The following is a 19,432-nucleotide window of genomic DNA, read 5'->3' on the forward strand; positions in this document are numbered from 1 at the left end:
TAATGGAGTTTTTTAATTTTTCTGATTGCCCGGTACTCGTTTCTTATAAATTAAGAGAGTAAATAACCACATCACCTGTTCAAAAAGACAGATATACTGACGTAGTAAGCCTTGAATTAAATCTAACGAAGTTTTGTAACATACAAAATGAGGGAAATAAAGACGTTACTCAACAGTCAAAGTCTGTTCATTTTTTGTTTTCATGACATCCCAAACTAACGTCAAATTGCATCTTCATAGCTACAAATTGCTTCTAAAATATACCATAGAGGGATGAAATTGGTTCTTTATTCTTTTTTATTTTTTCTTTATTCAATTACCGCTATTTACAAGTTGCTAATGAAATATGAAATTCGATTTTTCCTCTGCTTAGTGAAACATTAAAGACTTTTAATACTTAATCTCCTTACTTCAAAGCTTTCATCTTTCTCAACAAGAAATTCTTCAGAATAATTATTATTGGTGGATTTTGCACAAAATAGATTCTAGATAACCCTGAAAAAAGGTTTGATCTAGCAGAATCTTTAGACCCCCCTCACATGAGAAATTTCAGGTCGGTCTAAACTCAGATCGACCTGTCGTTAATTTCAGTCTGCGGTCTGAGCCCTTGAGATGCTCACATGAGAGAAGGCGAAATGAAAATCAGGTCGACCTGAGTTCATTTCGGTTGTTCAGGTCGGTCTGAAATTTCAGGTCGACTTGAAATCCGCATGTGTGCAGAAGAGAATTTCAAATCGGGGCGAAAAATAAATTGCTCTCTGGGATTCATGCTTAATGATTTTGGTGCCGTTTGACCATTGAATTGAATCTAACATTCTAAGTATCTGCACAAAACACGACTTTTTCTTCTTTAGCAAGATTGATTTTCTGATGAAGATGGCTTATTTGAGAAATGAGTTGAGGAAGCAAAACAAAAAGAAGTTGCAAAGCAGAGACTAAAACAACCAAGATCGATTTCAATACTGATATAAAATATGAATTATTTTGCGCCATGTTTATTTTGAACTGAATTGGCAATAAATGCGGATGTGCGAAAGCCTGTTGAATTTCAAGCCGGTTGGAAAATGTTCATGTGAGAGGGAGTCAAATTAGCACGCACCATCCAATTTCAAGCTGATCTGAGTTTCAGACCGGCCTGAAATTGTTCATGTGACATTTTTCTTAGTAGACACAAACTTTCATAACATGATAAGCAATACATCGATTATTAATCAGATCTTGAATTCTACTATATACCTTATTTATTAGATTATTAGTGGCTCTTGTGTATAAGCCAATCTCAATAGTAAGTTTGGTAAAAAAAAGATTAACGCAAACGCTGATAAAAATGATAAATATTTTTTGCAAAATATATACCCAGTTGTGGATCAAAATAGGCCAATCAAAATAACGCAAGCACAAGACCGGTACTATGGTGTTCAATAAGTAATTTATCACGGCTATGTAAATTGAATAATTACCGTTTTGAAGACGTAACTATCAAGCAAGTGTTATTTATGCATTTTCGTGTCAATTGCTATCAAAAATATTCGATTTAATGCCATTCAAAAAATCTTTGTGACGCAATTTGAAGACGCCGTAGCATTTCTCAGTGGCTCTTGCACATTTGGAAAAAGCATTTTTGTGACCACATCCCTAGACCCCGCATTTGTTTGTTTTTTATTTTCTTCTTTGTAAAGTAGTCAGATTCAACTCTGGACCGCTATTGAGAACAACTTTCAAATCTTAAATATTTATGACTAAAATTCTTTAGAATTTAATAATTACAAAATATGCTGCCAAGGAAACGTTTATGTTAAAAATTTAGCAGTGGCCTATTGGGTTCTTTTAGCAGATATAGACTAAGTAAGCGCTTTTGCAACCAATATCTAATTTGAAGACTTAAAGCTAGAAAAAAGATATAAGTTGACAATGTGTGATGATATCTATACCATTTTACAGTTTTACTATTGCACAGTATGATGCTCAATAAGTAACTTAACACGTCTTTGTTTATTCCAAAGGTGCATTCATTAAGTCTCTGCAACTGAAGTGTACTATAATCATTTTATTGTAAAAGATAATGTAGCAATAGCTGCAATAACAATAAGATGAATCATTAAAAATAAACCAAATTTAGCTTAAACTGAAAGTGCAGAATTCACATGAATTTTCTTTTAATATGCAACAACATGAAAAGATCTAGTGCAAAGTGCCCACAAGCTTTTCATGATTGCTTAGCTTTAAAGATGTATACAATCCTATACGAGGGAATATTGCAATGGGTCAAAAGCTCTATTCGAATGGACTCATACATTGAAACCATTGCCACATGAACCAAAGAGATCACTGCGCCTCAAATTTTCTGGAATGGTCAGATTTTATCTGCAAAAATTTATGAGAAATGATCGAAATCTAACTTTCGAACAAATAATATTTACTTCTGGTACATCTGTAGCCATAATTACTTTACCTCTATTAACTTAAAGAGCTTACCTTGCTATGTGGAGTGGCTTTAGGTGAAAAGAAGCTTCTCTTCTTCAAAGAGAGCAAACATTAATTTTATCTCTACAAAAGAGCTACAATAGAGGTTGTGTTAAGAGCTATTTCTAGTGGCTAATTGAGGCCAAAAGCATATGAAGGGATCCTTTGCTTCTGCAAAGAAAAGAAAGCAGCCTATAGCTGAGCAACTACTTTAAAGAATTGAATTATGACGAAATGCAGGGCAATTTAAACAGTTTACTCATTTAATCGCAAGATATTTTCTTGGGTAACACAATCCACTCGTTTGTTTTGATCTTTTATAAAAATTGTTAACGGTGGCGTAATTATGAGGTACTTATGTCGATATGGGAGCCCCAATTATAATTTTTCGGCTAGGTCCTCAAAATTATCAATGCAGCCCTGATTAAAGTAATCACAAAAAATTGAATCAAGGGTAGTATATTCCAATCCAATGTTGAGTGGTGCTGCTGGCATTGGCAGTGCACCTAAATGCTGAGTTTATGCCATAATAGAATCCAAAATTATCTTCAGTTAAAACGGATCCTTCTCTTGCTTGCAAAAAATTGGTATTTTCTTGAGAGTCAATGTGAAGATGGGCATTTTCAGGTTGCCAAAAGTTGACCAATTGATCTTTAGCGATGTGCCCTCTAATGTTTACCAACTCAACAAGTTTAGGCGATGCATTTACGTAACAGCAAAGAGGATCAAATGCAGAGAGTTTGAATCTGGCATAATCTCGATAATCAATACCAAAAATATCGAAACTGCATGTTGCTCTCCAGTGGGTTGATGTTGACTTGATTTTCTCCATCCTTGTCTTGCTGAGTCTAGAAAGGTGTATAACAAAAAATTAAAAAGTTTGATGATTGTTTCAGCTGCGCTAAAATACGGTAGAGACACCCTCTCTTACTTTTGTTAGAACTATAGAAAAAATGGATTTGAAAGTTGCTAAAAATTCAGATCACACAAATCCATATCTTAATATACATTTATCACTTTTTCAAAGAAATATCTTTATTGGTGGTTGAGCTGTCGAAAGTTGCTTGATCATTGCATAACATATCTTCGAAATCTCCTCTATTAGAATGTCTGAAGAAAAGTTTGTTTCACGAATTCACTCATAAAAAGAATATCGATCAAAATACTTGGTACTCCCTTTACATAGTCAGACGAAGCTCTTTAAAATTTTTGAGGATGTAATATAGGTAATTACATGAACTTCTAAAAAGAACACTTAGTGCCTCCCCTCAGTCGTAGTCTAAAGGATGAAAAAGTATTCCCTTGCACAACACTTTCATTGAAATTTAAAGCATGCAACTGTAAGAAGACCTAACCTGTAATTGTCCCAGTTTGGAGAATCTTCCAAGTACGGAAAATCAATTGTGAATGGCCAGTCTTTGAACAGATGATTTTTACCCAAAGAGAACGATTCGATCAGGGTCCATACAGATTTTGGCTCTGATGTGAAATCGCAGTAAACGTTGAATTCGCCCCCGTCATCATCTGATATTCTGTATATCCCATTAATCATTGCAGAGTCGTATCGCCAATCAAGACAGGAATATTTTCCTTTAAATAGAAATTCAAGAAGAAAATAAAATCATTAGTGAATTGTATAGAATGCATTAAAATCTCAAAATGCAAGGAAAAACGATTTTTTTTGAATGGCTTCGCACTTCAATGTATTTAAAGCGAATTGTCGTGAATAATCCTTTCTTAACAAGCAGAACATGGATTATTTTGTTATTATTTCAATTATCAAATTAAAAACATTGATATATAAACAGCCAATTATAAATTAAAATCTTTAAAGCCAGGGATAAACTTTATACTCTTGAAAATCCTGAAAAATTCCATAGGAGAATTCTAGGCAACTAAGAAAGCCCTAGAGTCCACAATTTTTATTATTGAAAAACCCTATCACTTTGCTATTAATAAATATTAAAACCAAACTGGGTTATATGCTTCTTAAGTAATATCAATCCTTATATTATGTTTCAGAAGAGGTTAACTAAAACTTTACTGTATGAAAATTGAAAATACTTTTTCTTTTCCATATTATCAGCTTTCTTCGGTCTTGAGTTATATCTCCTTCCTTATTGTGTGTTTCATACTTGTTTGTTGTCGTATCCTTCACCACAAAATTGCACGGACTACTTTTACTACATTGATGAAACGATTTATGAAACATGCTGGTCAGTTCCATATATGGGTTGTGAATAACTTCGAACATTGCTGAGCCTCGATTATCCTCCCCGTGGATTACTTGGCTCAAAGTAAGCACAAGTAGACAACGTGTCAGGAAAACATATTTTCTTGTTGGCATTTTCTGCAAAGTAAACGAGATATTTATATGAAGCAAAAACTCTTAATATTTGTATCACTTTGGTGACTTATTATTGGAACTTCTACAAAACGTGATATCTTCCTAGATCAAAATTCAATGTGCTTCTTATCAATAACCTGAACCTTGATTTGATTTCCAAAGTTGTATTCAGCAACGGGTCTTTCTGGACTGAAAGTGTTCTTCGTGAAATCTTTTCTTTCATGAATGAGAGAGGTCCATTATCTTTCTTTATCCTAATGGTAATTCGAAGATGTTAGATGTGAAGCAATTTATTCAGATGTGACAGTCCACATAGCTTTCATTCCTTACACCCTTTAACTAGCTACATCTGATTATTCACGGATACACTTCAGTAACATACCGATTAAATAAATGCCTTTATACCAGACTTTTTCATATGTTCGTCGGTAGGAATTCTCGCACGGACATTTGATCGTTTTTAACAGAGCTGCCAATTCTATTGAAGGTACTATGTCCGGATGCAATTCAATGGCCATGAGATAGCCAATTATTTAGCTATCTGATAGGCCCGTCCCAAACGTCAAACTTCTTCTATGCTGAACTATTTCTTTGGTGCCACTCCCGTTGCAAACGTCGATCTTCATTGTTCCGCTCGCCGGGCTTAAGTCTATGGATTTCAGATTTGATTGCGGACATTTAATATGGCCCGAAAACATGCGTTTTACATTTGTGAGGAGATTGCTGATGGAATCCAGAAAGAATTGAAGATTGGCAGAGGCAAGATTGAAGATTATAGTGAAGCAAAGAAGAAGGAGAGTTTTAGTGGTGCTACTTGTTGTCTTGCTCTCGACAGCAGCCCAATAATGGAGGCAAAGAGGACATGCGGAAGACTTCAACGCAACCAGTGTTGGTTGAATATCGTCTGGAAAATGATACTTGGTGGCAAGAGAGGAAACACAACAGAACTTCTCATATGCAGACGCCATCTTGGCTTTATTGATTCCAGGTTGATTCGCGCCGAAATTCAGTTATAGGCATGATTTGCCAGAAAAGTGATTTCTGGGATATAAAATAAATTATGCATTGAGTTCGGTACATGAAAAGCCCAGTTGCGCTTTGCTTGCGTAGCTCGCCAAGTTCTGCCAAGCGCAAATTTTTCTGCCGCCCTTAATTAAATTAGCCGTGCCTATCTGATTTAAACGTCGCACTTCGCATTCACTTAAAGACTCTTGAGCAACCGTCATGCTTAGCGGGTGTTGTATTTCATATATTCATACTTAATTCATAATTCATATATTTCATATTTCTATATCATGTTGTCTTGAGAAATTGACTATATTTTGTATTTTCATGCAGTACTATTATAGACCGGTTCTTTAAATTAAAGTCGCAAAGCTTGCCAGTTGCGCAAGAGCCTTTAATTCTCGATTTAAGTTCGGCAGGTGAGAAAGTCGAAAGACGAATGCGTAACTTTATGTCGATCATCAACGTGACTCGGAAGCCGCTCTTGACGATTGACTAACGGAACATTGAGCAAGGGAACAAACAAAACTTTTCAACACAAATTTTCCGCTTTTCATTGGTCCTTGCATTTGATCAAAAGAGACTAGCAGGCGTGGATGAAAGGTTTCAGAAAACCGGTCAAATTTTCAGAGCTATGTTGCTTCTGTGAATCTTGAATTTTTAACTAAAATTTCAATTACGACTATTGCTGTATTTCTTCCTGTCCCACAACAGTTTATCTGTTTACATACTGAATTGAACCCCAACACGATTGCCTAATTACTTAAGCACAGCTCTCCCTTGTTGCAAAGATTTTGACAAAGTTTCCAGTTTTTTAATTCATCTTTTATCCAAAATTATCCGAATAATTTAAAAGGACAGTTTTGAGTCAGCTATCTTTGCTCCAATATTGAACCCGATGGCTCCATAGCTCAAAAGATTTATAAAAGTCATTCCATTCCGGTTTACGAATCTGTTTGCTCAGCGCAATATTTTATGGTATTACGCTTGTATTCATTGTGAATACAATAATACTTGAAGCAGCAATAAACAAAATGAAATATTATGTTCTATTGTTAGAAATACTCGAGCTATTCACATAATTATAGTCAGTGGGTAAGAAAGTTTTGAGCCTTATGTTAAACTGTAAAAGTAATGCATTTCAATGCATATAGAGAGTATGAGGAATAAAAGTAAAATTCGGATATGTTGACTTACCAGCAACTCTCTTCAATGCGAAAACAAGACGTAGATTTTGCCTGATTTAGAAATGCGTATCACTGGCCCGGCGTCGTCAATTTGGTCTGAGATACTGAGCACTGGAGCTTCATAAACAAAAGTTTATATTTGGTTGCTATGCCAGAAATCATTTCAATTCAAGTAGCAAGTCAATAAAAAAGTCAAGTTTATCTTTAAATAATTAAGTCAGTATGGAGATTGTATCAATGAAGCAATTGCCGAATTAAATCGATATTCCATAGGGCAAAAGCTAACTAATTATTTATGAATATCGTGAATCGTATCAAAAGATAAGTAAAGTGCCGTCATTCCCAATCATTAAAAGTAGATAATTGTATTCATTTTCCATAAACAGACTTAACCATTAATCAAACAGCTATAGTTAGAGCAGAAGTGGTGAATCAAGAAGTTTTTAGCCTGTTTTCCAGACCCCCCGAACTTGAAAATAGAGGGTCTGTGTAACCGAGAGCAATATCGCGTACGAGCTTTTCCAAGGATCTCTGGGAAAATTAATTATGCGTAAATTATGCGGCTTTTACATGACAAAAGTGAGCAATGGCGTAAACAGAGCGTTGTTTGCTGCGACAGTTTACGCATTCAAATAGTGACAAGAAATGTGTGGAAATTCAAGGTTTCTCCTTATTTTGTCAGACAATGCCACAATAATGTCTGAAAGCATTGAATATATCATGATGCCTAGATAATTGTCGCCCGGCGCGAGGATGGAAACACTTCAAAAACCGGAGGATGAATTTTAATCAAAACACGCTTTTTGTTAATAACTCTTCTCTTATGTAGACTTGAGCAATTTCCACTGTATGTAAACTTGGGTTTATAACCAGAGATCATTCTCTACGGTTTGTAGCCAAAGCGTCTTGTCTAATTTTCGGTTTCCATTACTTATCGCTACCCCGAAAGTCATGTTTTCCGTCATCGTATCCACCAGATCTTGTCTCAAAAAGTCCTTCTTTACATTAACTTCGAGCCAAACTAGAGAATAAACATCTTCTACCATGCAAAATGGTCAGAACCAATGAATTGTCCCAATGAAGATCTTCAACATCAAATAGCAGAGCAACATTTTCAAAACTTTCTTCTAACAAATAAATCTATATCATACTGCCACGACCGATCAAAATATTAGCGCTTCTTCTTGCATGATTACACAGATGTGTGATAATTATGCAAAAAATTCAATTCAATCCCCGTACGCGATTTTGCTCTCGGTTACACAGACCCTAGACTCCATGAGCTTCTGTTTCGCTACTGCCTCACTTGACGGACGCTACAACAGAGACTCATAATCCAAAGTACTCAAAAACTGGCGCTCAGGACAACTTTCTGTCCTACCAATCACAGAGCAGCTTTTCAAAATACGGCTTTTTGATTGGCTGAAACCTCAATTTCTTTCATAACGAGGTATCTTTTTAAAAACATCCTAACCCCCGTGTTGTTAGCTTTACAAAATGTCACTGTCGAGAAATGGCAGAAAACTGTTGGCTGTTTTCGAAGATTTTGAAAGTGAATTCTATCGCAAAGCCAGTGGCGGATCCAGCAAAAAATCTGACTACCGCCGAAATGAGATGGAGGGTTGACCACACCCTTTAGACCACACCAATTTCTTGATCACACCCGGTTTTCTAAAATGATTATTGCTTTCTATAATTTCTTATGTAGACAATTTTCAAGAGACAAGCGGTGCTTTAATGAAATTTCATGTATCCTTACAACAAGCTTGAAAAGAAATAAATAATCTTACTCAATATTCTGAGGATGGATATTCTAAAAAAAATTTACGGCATTTAGACGAGGAACACCATAGAATTAGAAAAAAAGATACATTTGGCAGAATTTTGAAATGTCGCCTAAAACTCGCATTTAGTCGGACAATTACTTATGAAAATCAGACCTGTTGGAAATTACAAGTTTAAAAAGCTAGATAAAATTTGCAATTATTGAGAGCAACTTTTGTTAAACAAAGAATCATACTTTTGGCGAATAATGTGGGCCTGACTTTTAATCCTGATGCCTTCTTAAATTTTAGAATATTTGAGTCTTAATATTCTTTTAAAATATATTCCTACGAATAGTTGAGTATGGTACAAAATAATGGGTCACATCGGCTTTGAAGTTACAGTTTGCCCACTTGCAGAATATGTAGGCATCCCCCATCTTTCGGTAACGTTTGAGCCGTGTTGAGCGGCAGTACTACTTAACCCCCCATCTGAGCGGTAGTCAACTCGGTTGTTCATTGGTTGTCAACAAAATTTGTATGCATCCCCCCAGGTTGGCAGTGATTTCTAACGATTTGATTGGTTTAGGCAGGCTGACTACCGCTTAGTGCAGCTCGAATCCGCTCTACACCGACTCAACCCCCTAGCTAGCAAGCCATGATTTCATCATCCCCCCATGCTAGCGTTCTATTTGCAAAAATGTGGCTTGGTAATTGGCACGCAATTTCCATAGTACGGTGGCCCACAGGTGCCACGGCAAAACTTTCTTTCTCACGGCAAACTTACTTTCTTACGGCAAAACTTACTTTCTCACGTCAAAACTTACTTTCTCATGGCAAAACTTTCTTTTTTCACGGCAAAACTTTATTTCTCACGGCAAAACTTTACTTCTCACGGCAAAACTTTCTTTGAATTTAATTTATTACTTAAATTAAATTTATTTTGAAAATTTTATCTCGTGACATTGGATTCTCGTCGTTGTATTGCTTTGTTCCTTTTGCTTTTCTAACATAGGCGTAGTAGACAAGGATCTGGGGAGATAAGGGGGCTGTAGCGGCAACTGTAGTTTCTCAACACTGAAAAGTTCCCAAAAAAGCGATAATCAGGCAGAAATCTACCATGATTCAGTCAGGCAAAATTTTCATAAACAATGGATGTTGTTTGTTGGGCAACCACTTTTTTCTCCCCTTATATTATGCCCATGCTTATTATTTCATTTCTTTATTCATTGTTATTACTATTATTCGAAAAATTAAGTACCTAGCCATCAACCCACCCTGTGAGTAATACGATATGATATGATATTAAACACAATACCCAATTTATAGGTTTTTTACAAGCCACAATCGAGCGTGCCAAGTGCACGTACGAGATTTTTTTGCAAGAATTTTATGTGCCCGCCAATTTTCAACGAATTGATTATTTTCACTGCTTTCAAAACAAAGGAATCAAAGACCTTGCATGCGGTACTGTTTCGTTGAGATAGGCACATAGGCCTAGCCTAGCCCAACCTAGATAAATTTTAGAACATTTCTGGGCTGTCTTTCTGCAAGAATTATCAAGAGAAGATGTAGGTATTCGCAAATTCTGCGAAGTTTAAAACGTCTAAAGCATTGATTAGATCTAAATATCACGTACACAACAACACGTAAAGAAAGTTTTGCCGTGAGAAAGAAAGTTTTGCCGTGAGAAAGAAAGTTTTGCCGTGAGAAAGAAAGTTTTGCCGGGAAAAAGAAAGTTTTGCCGTGAGAAAGAAAGTTTTGCCGTGAGAAAGAAAGTTTTGCAGTGAGAAGTTAAGTTTTGCCGTGAGAAAGAAAGTTTTGCCGTGAGAAGTAAAGTTTTGCCGTGAGAAAGGAAGTTTTGCCGTGAGAAAGTAAGTTTTGCCGTGAGAAAGTAAGTTTTGCCGTGAGAAAGAAAGTTTTGCCGTGAGAAAGAAAGTTTTGCCGTGAGAAAGAAAGTTTTGCCGTGAGAAAGTAAGTTTTGCCGTGAAAAAGAAAGTTTTGCCGTGAAAAAGAAAGTTTTGCCGTGAAAAAGAAAGTTTTGCCGTGAGAAAGTAAGTTTTGCCGTGGCACCTGTGGGCCACCGTACCTTAGCGATAAGGATTAAAAAATATTTCTGTCTCTGTGGAAATTCCAGGCATGTTCCTAGGAAGAAAGGCTTGGTTTGCAGCGCGATCAAATATTTTCAATAATTAAATATGGTTTAATAAAAGTAGTAGGATAAACATGAAAATAATCCTTGTTTCAATAATTTTTTTTAATAATCTGACTACCGCTCGGGTGGTAATGGCGGTAGTCTGGATCAACCACTGCAAAGCGTTCAGTGAGAAACACGTTTTTGCGTTCGCCTTCTACTTCAAATGGAAACACTTTGGATCATTTTTGTATGAACTTTGTGTCCTGAGGATATGCCTTAGTACACTCCACTCTCAAAAGTATCGCGCTGGTTTGACGAAAAGAATTGAATGACGACAGCGTTGAAAACAACCTGACCAGCGAAATTTGAACTTCGCCTTTGTGAAGCCATTAGGCGCTAGTTTATAGTCAAGAACCAATTTCAAACATTACTTTAAAAAATTAGCAACACTTTGTATCAAATATTTGATAAATTACTTTAAAAGATCGAAGTATCGATTTTTTATCAGAGAACCTTGAAGTCATAGTGAGACCTACTAAAATTTAATCAAAAATGATGATAACAAGTTTTGTTAAACAGGATAAGATAAATTTGTATTTCCATACATATTCAAAATAATTATGTCAATGATACACCAACAAGCGTTAAAATTAATTGATCCTAGGGATTTTCTCTCGCCGATGCGCCGAGAAAGAGGACTTTTCCTTCATACACCAAAGGAATTTTTCTAAGCTCAGGTCGGACGCATTCGGGCCGACCTACACATGGAGAATGCACCCTGACATTGAGAAGTTCAGACGATAAACACCACAATTCAGTGAATATAATTAGTATATACCAAATTCAATTGGATGAAAACATGTTTATCACAACATAATAAACTACCAAAACAAAAAGTCGCGATGACAAAACAGAAGTTATAAATGATACTATAATCGAGTTCATATTAGATTCTTGAAAAAGTCCACAATGAAATTTTACTTGAATTAAGACTCAAATTTTGAGTGTCGTTAGAAGAATTGTCTGTCTTCATTCAATTGAGTTGTAACCTAGAAGATAGACATAACAAAAAATTACTCACAATAACAAGAGGAGCAACTTTATCCATTTTAAAGTTGTAGCTAAGACCGTGGCTAGTTTTTGCCACGGTCCTAGCTACAAGGCTTAGTTCAAAGTTTGGCTTAAGTCGCAATATTTGAAAGTTACATCAAAATTAAACTGGTCTGGAAAAAATTATCGGTAGAATAAACGCTTGGAAGTTTTCGATTTTCCTAAACCATGCCTTTCTCCTTCAGATACTTGTCTATCTCCATTAATTTGACTTAAAATATCATTGAGCCAACAAAATCTGAGGTTTTTATTCATATTAGTCACGCACAAGCCACAGCAATTAACGCAAACAGGTGAAATAACTTATAAAAATCTTTCTACATGACATCGTGGAAAAAATTATAGGAAAATACCGCAAAAAGATTTACTTACGGTTGCAAAGTCGGAACTTTTCACTGTAACATCCACACCAGAGAAATTTCCAAATTTACATGTGAATGAAAGAGCTGTGAAAATGTGCAAATCAGGGGGGGTGGATTTGGAAATTTTTAAAAGAAATCGAGAACGAGACAAAATTGAAGTTGTCAGTTTTTGAGTAGACTTACTCCATGAGCCTCGGTTTCGCTACTGCCTCGAGTCCGTCAAGTGAGGCAGTAGCGAAACAGAGGCTCATGGAGTAAGTCTAGTTTTTGAGTACTTTGGATTATGAGTCTCTGTTGTAGCGTCCGTCAAGTGAGGCAGTAGCGAAACAGAGGCTCGTGGAGTAAGTCTACACAGACCCTCTACTTTCAAGTTAGGGTTCTGGAGCACAGGCTAGAAGTTTTAAGATTCTGGTAATGCTCCTGCGCATCGTCAATTAGGTTACTACACTTAGATGAAATAAGGAAAAGAAGCGCGATGGCAAATTTTCGTCAGTAATTTCAACATAAAGATCAAAGTAAACATCCTACAAATGTATGTATGGTCCATTTTTACTTATGGATGGAAGCAGCACGGACCATTGGGAAAGTGATAAAAGACAAAATACAGGCATTTGCGCTATGGTGTTACCGGAGAATGTTGAAAGGCATATGGAGAGATGTGAAAGTGCACAGAAAATGCAAAACAACCTCTAAACTGAACAGCACCATTGCAAAAGGGAATGCTGCGCTTTTTGGGCCTGTTGCACGAAGATCAAGTGACACAGTATCTTCTAACATCATGGAGAGGTTTCTTCCAAGTATGAGATCTCGTGGAAGACACAGAAGGATACGGATCGGATAGATAATGTAAAGGGGTAGGCGAACATCTGGAATTTTGGTATGGTGAAAAGATGGTCAAATGATAGGGCTTGGTGGAAAAGTATTGTTAGCGACCTACCGACCACGTAGATGAATGACTGAACTATTTTTATAATAAAGCAGAAAAAAAACTCTCATCATGCATCTTCAGTCAAGATATCAGAAATATATTCACGAGTGAGCATAATTAAATCACAACACCTTGCACATTTTATCTACGCTAGCTATGAAAAGTCTTAACCAACTGTCACTGTCATAATCAATATCAATAGTAAATAGCTCACACCATGAAAGGACATTGTCACCACACTAGAAACAAAACAACAAATCTGTCGTGCCCTTTTATGGTATCACCCACATGATTGCAACATCAATTAATTTGCAAATAGCAGATTGATATGTGGTTTGGAGGTTATGATCAAAGAGTCTCCTTAATATCAGTATTCAATCTCCACAGATGAATTGATTGAATATACCTTGAAAAACTTGACTGTTTTATTGGCTTGTTGCTTGGATTGATTTCTGGCATGGCAACCAAATATAAAGTTTTGTTTATCAAGCCCCAGTGCTCAGTATCTCAGACCAAGTTGACGACGCCGGGCCAGTGATACGCATTTTTAAATCAGGCAGAATCTACGTCTTGTCTTCGCATTGAAGAGATTTGCTGGTAAGTCAACATCTCCGAATTTTACTTTAATTCCTCATACACTCTATATTCATTGAAATGCATTCCTTTTACAGGTTAGCAAAATGCCCCAGGTTAAATTAACCCTTGTTAGTTTTTGTGTAATGTAAACGCAACCAACCCGGGCTCGACCTGGGAAAATCTAACCCATCTCTGCATATGGTTTCGCCCCAGAATGTCGTGTGAATGCAAACAAGGGTCGAACCTGGGTTAGTTTTTCTGATGCACATTGTGTGACTCGTGTCGTTCTTTTTATTGCTGTGGAGTTGCTGGTCTTCATTCCTGCTTCTTAATTTCCTTGGCACTTTTGATAAGGATACAATTTACATGCGTTGATCAATGAAAAAGCCGATAGAGTTTCAAACCAGCCTGAAATTTCTCATAGTAAGCCAACAATTAATTAGTTAAATATAATATGTAAAGTCTGTCTCAAATTATATATCAGGTGAGATCTGTGATAACGCAAAATTACTTAAACTGCCGCAGACACCTCGTTTGCTGCTATTCGCTAATATCTTCGCCTGATGCCTAATTTGAGAGAGAGTGTAGTGTTCTTTGTATTTTCTTTTGGTAATTCATATGTAAGTTGTCTTAGTTTTTCATGATGCCACGGAGTAGTCATAGTATTTTGCACCCAGTGGCATCGTCCTTGTAATGTCGTTAAGTATTTTGTAGGTAGTGTAACTAGTAAATTTGCATTGTAAATTTTTATTGGAATGTGAAAAAAAAATTTCTTACGTGAAGGGCTTCTAAGAGTTTTGTTTATTTGCTTTTGCCAAAAAGTTTTATTTGGATGCACAATGTTCTGTCAGCCAATCTTCAAGAGTTAATAATAGGCTTCAAATGCGCGTTTATGATTGACATAACGTTGAGAATTCGTCGTTTGATTTTCGCATATGCCGAACTAAAATCGATAATTAAGTACACGAGTGCGGCAAGTGCGACATTTCAATCAACACCGCGGCAGAAAAATTTGGATCAACAGCTCTTGGACGAGCTACGCAAGCAAAGCGCGGCTAGTCTTTTCATGTACGGAACTCAATGCATAATTTATTTTATGTCCCACAATTCCCTTCTTTGGCGGAGAGCGCATGCCTATAATTGAATTTCGGCGCGAATAAACATGGCAACAACAAAGCCAACATGGCGTCTGCATATGCAAAGGTTTGTTTTGTTTCTTCTCTTGCCTCTAAATATTGTTATCCAGACCAAATTCCACCAACCCTGGTTGCGTAGAAGTCTTCGGCAGGCCCTCTACGCCTTTATTATTCTTAAAGCTGTCAACAACAAGACAGCATGTAGCAACACTTGAGCTCTCCTTCTTCTTCGTTTCACTACAATCTGCAATCTTCCATCTGCCAATCTCCTATTCCTTTTGGATTCTATCAGCAATTTTCTCACAATTCAGGCCATTTTAAATGTCCGTAATCAAACATGAAATACTTAATGCAAAAACATTCGTAGACTTAAATGCGGCGAGCGGCGCAATTAAGTTCGACACTTGGAACGAGACAATCAGTGGACAAAATAATTGGAATTTACAATGCCATAGAACTGCGTCGGGAGATAATACCTTTAATAGAACTAGAAGCTCAATTTATAACAATAAAATATCCACGCATCAATTCCTACCGACCCACATACGAACATATCTGTCTTCAAGGCATTTAATCAGGGTGTTACTGTAGTTAGCATGAATTAGCAGATGTAGCTAGTCAAAGGATGAAAAATGAATGTTGTATGGACTGCAACATCTCAATCAGTTCCTTCACATCTGAAATTTTCGAAATACCATTGGTCCTCTTTCATTCTCAAAAGAAAAGATCTCACGAGAACACTTTCAGTCCAGAAAGACCGGTATATGTATACAACTTTGGAAATTAAATCAAGGTTCAGGTTATTGATAAGAAGAACATCGAATTTGGATCGAGGAAGAGGTCACGTTTTTTTGACGTTTTTAGAAATAAATAGAAATTAAACTATTAACAGTATTTGCCTCTTTTACTTTGCAGAATATGTCAAAAAGAAAGTATGTTTTCCTGACACGTTGTCTACTTGTGCTTACTTTGAGCCAAGTAATCCACGGGGAGGATAATCGAGGCTCAGCAATGTTCGAAGTTATTCACAACCCACATATGGAGCTGACGAGCATGTTTCATAAATCGTTTCACCAATGTAGTAAAAGTAATCCGTGCAATTTTGTGGTGAAGGATATGACAACAAACAAGTATGAAACACACAATAAGGAAGGAGATATAACTCAAGACCGGAGAAAGCTGATAATATGGAAAAGAAAAAGTATTTTCAATTTTCATACAATAAAGTTTTGGAGAACTCTTATTAAACATAACATTAGGATTATTGTTAGTTAAGAAGCATATCAGCCAGTTTGATTTTAATATTAATTAATGAGAAAGTGATAGGTATTTTTCAATAATAAGAATTGTGGACTTTAGGGCTTTTTTATTTGGCTAGAATTCTCCTATGAAATTTTTCAAGATTTCCAGAAGTATGAAAGTTTATCCCTGGTTTGAAAGATTTTGATTTATATTTGGCTGTTTATATATCAATGTTATTAATTTGAAAATTGAAATAATAACAAAATAATCCATGTTCTGCTTGTTACGAAAGGATTATTCACTACAATTCGCTTTAAATACATTGAAGTGCAAAGCCATTAAAAAAATCGGTTTTCCTTGCATCTTGAGATTTTAATGCATTCTATACAATTCACTAATGATTTTATTATCTTCTTGAATTTCTATTTAAAGGAAAGTATTCATGTCTTGATTGGCGATACGACTCTGCAATGATTAATGGGATATACAGAATATCAGATGATGATGGAGTTGAATTCAAAGTTTACTGCGATTTCACATCAGAGCCAAACTCTGTATGGACCCTGATCGAATCGTTCTCTTTAGGAAAAAACGAATTGTTCAAAAACAAGCCATTCAAAATTGATTTTCCGTACTTGAAAGATTCTCCAAACTGGAACAATTACAGGTTAAGTCTTTTTACTGTTGTGTGTTTTTAATTATCATGAAACTGTTGCGCAAGGAAACACATTTTGTACATTTTAGATGTCAACGAAGGGGAGGCGCTTATGCCTTTTTAGAAGTTTTTGTAATTACTCATATTACATTTCCATACTTATATTAAAAAATCTGAAAGAGCCTCGTCTGACTTTGTAAAGGTACTACTGTTAGCCTGATTAAACGAGTTCTTGTTCATTCAAACCAATATCCAAAGGCGCATAGATTCTACTCGAAAAAATACTTCAACTTCTCCAAGATTAGGATATAAAGCTCGAACAAAACGATGACAGCAAAAAATTTCCCCTTTCCACTAGAATACCGTCAACTTTTGTTGCTCTCACAATCTTTTCGTACTCCCCGTCCTAGCTTCTTTTCGACCTCCCTCTCGCCTCTTTCCACCCTCTCTATATGAAAATACTAAAAATAGAATAGAAGTTAAGGGGGTTTCTAAGGGAGCTCTCACAGTACTGATCAATGAAAAAGAACAGTTTGCTATGAAAGTGCTTTTGACATTTATAAACAATCGTTAAATTTTTTTCTAAAAGATGTTATTTAGAAAAACGTTATTTATGAATTTGTTTATATAACTTTTTATAGATATGAGTTTGTTTAATTAGTTATTTTAGAAACTTTCAATTCCAATTCTCTCAAAGTTCCAAAAAAAGTATGAGAGGGTGTCGCCAGAAACAGTCGATATTTTTCTTAATTTGTAGTTACCCATCTTTTTAGACTCAGCAAGACAAGGATCGAGAAAATCAAGTCAAGATCAACCCACTGGAGGGCAACATGCAGCTTCGATGTTTTTGGTGTTGATTATCAAGATTACTTCAGATTCAAACTTTCTGCATTTGATCCACTTTGCTGTTACATAAGTAAAGCTCCTATACATGTAGAACTTGTAAACGTTAGAGGGTACAGCGCTACGGAGCAATTAGTTGATTTTTGGCAACGTGAAAACGAACATCTTCACCTTGATTCCTACTATAATGTTAACTTTCAGCAAGCAAGGAACGGATCTATATATAGCGAAGATAATTTTGGACGCTATTTATACCAAAATGAAGCATTTAGGTGCACTACCAATACCAGCAGCACCACTCAACATTGGATTGGAATAAACTACCCTTGATTCAAAATTTAGACAGGGGCCCCCATGTCGACATAATTAAACAACAACCGTGTGAATGGTGTTAACATAAGAAGTAAGTAAACTGTTTAAGATTCCCTGCGTTGTTTCACAACACGATATGCTAAATATTCTATTATGTCCAAAGTTGATGCCCAGATATGTGCGGCTTTCCCGTCCTGGCAGAAGCAAACAACCCTTCTTATGCTCTTGGCATCATTTTCCCTTAGGAAACCAAAATTTGTAGCTATATAAACATAGCCCATCAGACGACTTTGCTGTATTGTAGAGATAAAAATTACTTTTGCTCTCTATAAAGTAGAGGTGCTTCTTTCAACTGTAGCTACTCTACATATCAAGGTGGGCATTCAAGAAGTATTGCAGCAGCATATTGCTCAGAAATATTTTCAAATAAGAATTCAGTGATAGCCTTGTTTTTCCAAAGAAATGTTTCTACCTTTTCTCTCTTCGCATTCAATTTCATTACTTAACACAGCTTGTTCTTTGTTAGCTTTATCTGAAAATCTAACGATCTGTGCAAGCTGAGAGGAAGCACACACTTTCTTTACCAGTCATATAGAATAAAAGAAAGCAACAATTTAAAGGTAGCAATCAGCTGCTGTGTTATTTTTGTGCATGAGCGAATGAGCGAGACCTGGGGCGTTGGGTGCACAATTGCTAATTTCTTTAATCTGCCATAAGACTGTTCTAAAGTAATGTAATAATGGCTACCGATGTGATAGAAGTAAAATTCATTTGTTCAAAAATTGTATTTTGACAATCTGTCATAAATTCTTGCCGAAAAAAATCTAACTAGTTTAGAAAATTTAGGGCCTATCTAAAAGGGGGGCTAGGGAGAAGGTCCAAAGTGCCCTGTGAATAATGCGACACTGGTTTCAATAGATGAATCCATTTGATTGGAGACTTCAAATTATTGATATATTCCTTCGTATCAAATAGTATAAAACTTCCAAGCTAAGCAATTATCACAAGCTCTTCGGCACTGTTGCACTAGATTTTTACATTTTGTTGCACTATGAAAGAAACTCACGTATATACTTTACTTTGAGTTTAAGCAACATTTGGTTATTTTTAATGTAGGTTTCACCTTATTTTTATTGCCTTTTGTATTACATTATTCGTTCCACTTGAATGATTATAGTACGCTACAAGTGCAGAGACTTAATGAATGTACCTTTGGGATCGACGCGTTAAGCTACTTATTAAATATTTTACAATTTTTTAATATAAGCGTTAGCTTACCTGTTAGTTTTGTAATAAATTCATTTTTACAAAACTTTTGTCAAAGATATTTAAGATTTCAAAATCGTTAACAGCATCATTGGCAAGT

At 35.9% G+C, this 19,432-nt stretch overlaps 2 protein-coding genes across 3 annotated transcripts; one reads left to right on the plus strand and one right to left on the minus strand.

The window, feature by feature from the left end:
• Nucleotides 1–1,656: 1,656 nt before the first annotated feature.
• On the minus strand, nt 1,657–7,134 carry LOC135680766 (uncharacterized). Of its 2 annotated transcripts, XM_089113442.1 has the most exons (5): nt 7,013–7,134; nt 4,528–4,813; nt 3,819–4,053; nt 3,235–3,311; nt 1,657–2,364 (listed from the first exon to the last, which is right to left on the minus strand). In XM_089113442.1, the coding sequence occupies exons 2-5, from the start codon at nt 4,808–4,810 to the stop codon at nt 2,354–2,356; spliced, it is 606 nt and encodes a 201-aa protein (XP_088969568.1). In that variant the 5' UTR covers nt 4,811–4,813; nt 7,013–7,134; the 3' UTR covers nt 1,657–2,353. The 2 variants fall into 2 exon arrangements, with proteins under 2 accessions (XP_088969568.1, XP_088969567.1); XM_089113441.1 differs by lacking the exon at nt 1,657–2,364 and having other exon boundaries at nt 2,374–3,311.
• Nucleotides 7,135–13,074: 5,940 nt separating this feature from the next.
• Nucleotides 13,075–19,432, plus strand: LOC135680790 (uncharacterized). Its single transcript, XM_089113505.1, has 4 exons — nt 13,075–13,899; nt 15,930–16,215; nt 16,689–16,923; nt 17,685–19,432. Exons 2-4 carry the CDS (start codon nt 15,933–15,935, stop codon nt 18,082–18,084), a joined length of 918 nt encoding a protein of 305 aa, XP_088969631.1. The 5' UTR covers nt 13,075–13,899; nt 15,930–15,932; the 3' UTR covers nt 18,085–19,432.

Source organism: Rhopilema esculentum, chromosome 17 (genome assembly GCF_057945365.1).
Source record: "Rhopilema esculentum isolate cy_ngs chromosome 17, ASM5794536v1, whole genome shotgun sequence".
Classification (NCBI taxonomy): domain Eukaryota; kingdom Metazoa; phylum Cnidaria; class Scyphozoa; order Rhizostomeae; family Rhizostomatidae; genus Rhopilema; species Rhopilema esculentum.

Bases quoted from the DNA above. Each gene is read 5' to 3' on its own strand.
- LOC135680790 (XM_089113505.1), top strand. From the start codon at position 15,933: ATGTCAAAAAGAAAGTATGTTTTCCTGACACGTTGTCTACTTGTGCTT. The intron at 16,216-16,688 runs GTATTTTCAATT...TTCTATTTAAAG, and splicing joins GATAATATGGAAAAGAAAAA to GAAAGTATTCATGTCTTGAT. The intron at 16,924-17,684 runs GTTAAGTCTTTT...CCATCTTTTTAG, and splicing joins CCAAACTGGAACAATTACAG to ACTCAGCAAGACAAGGATCG.
- LOC135680766 (XM_089113441.1), bottom strand. From the start codon at position 4,810: ATGCCAACAAGAAAATATGTTTTCCTGACACGTTGTCTACTTGTGCTT. The intron at 4,054-4,527 runs GTATTTTCAATT...TTCTATTTAAAG, and splicing joins GATAATATGGAAAAGAAAAA to GAAAATATTCCTGTCTTGAT. The intron at 3,312-3,818 runs GTTAGGTCTTCT...ACACCTTTCTAG, and splicing joins CCAAACTGGGACAATTACAG to ACTCAGCAAGACAAGGATGG.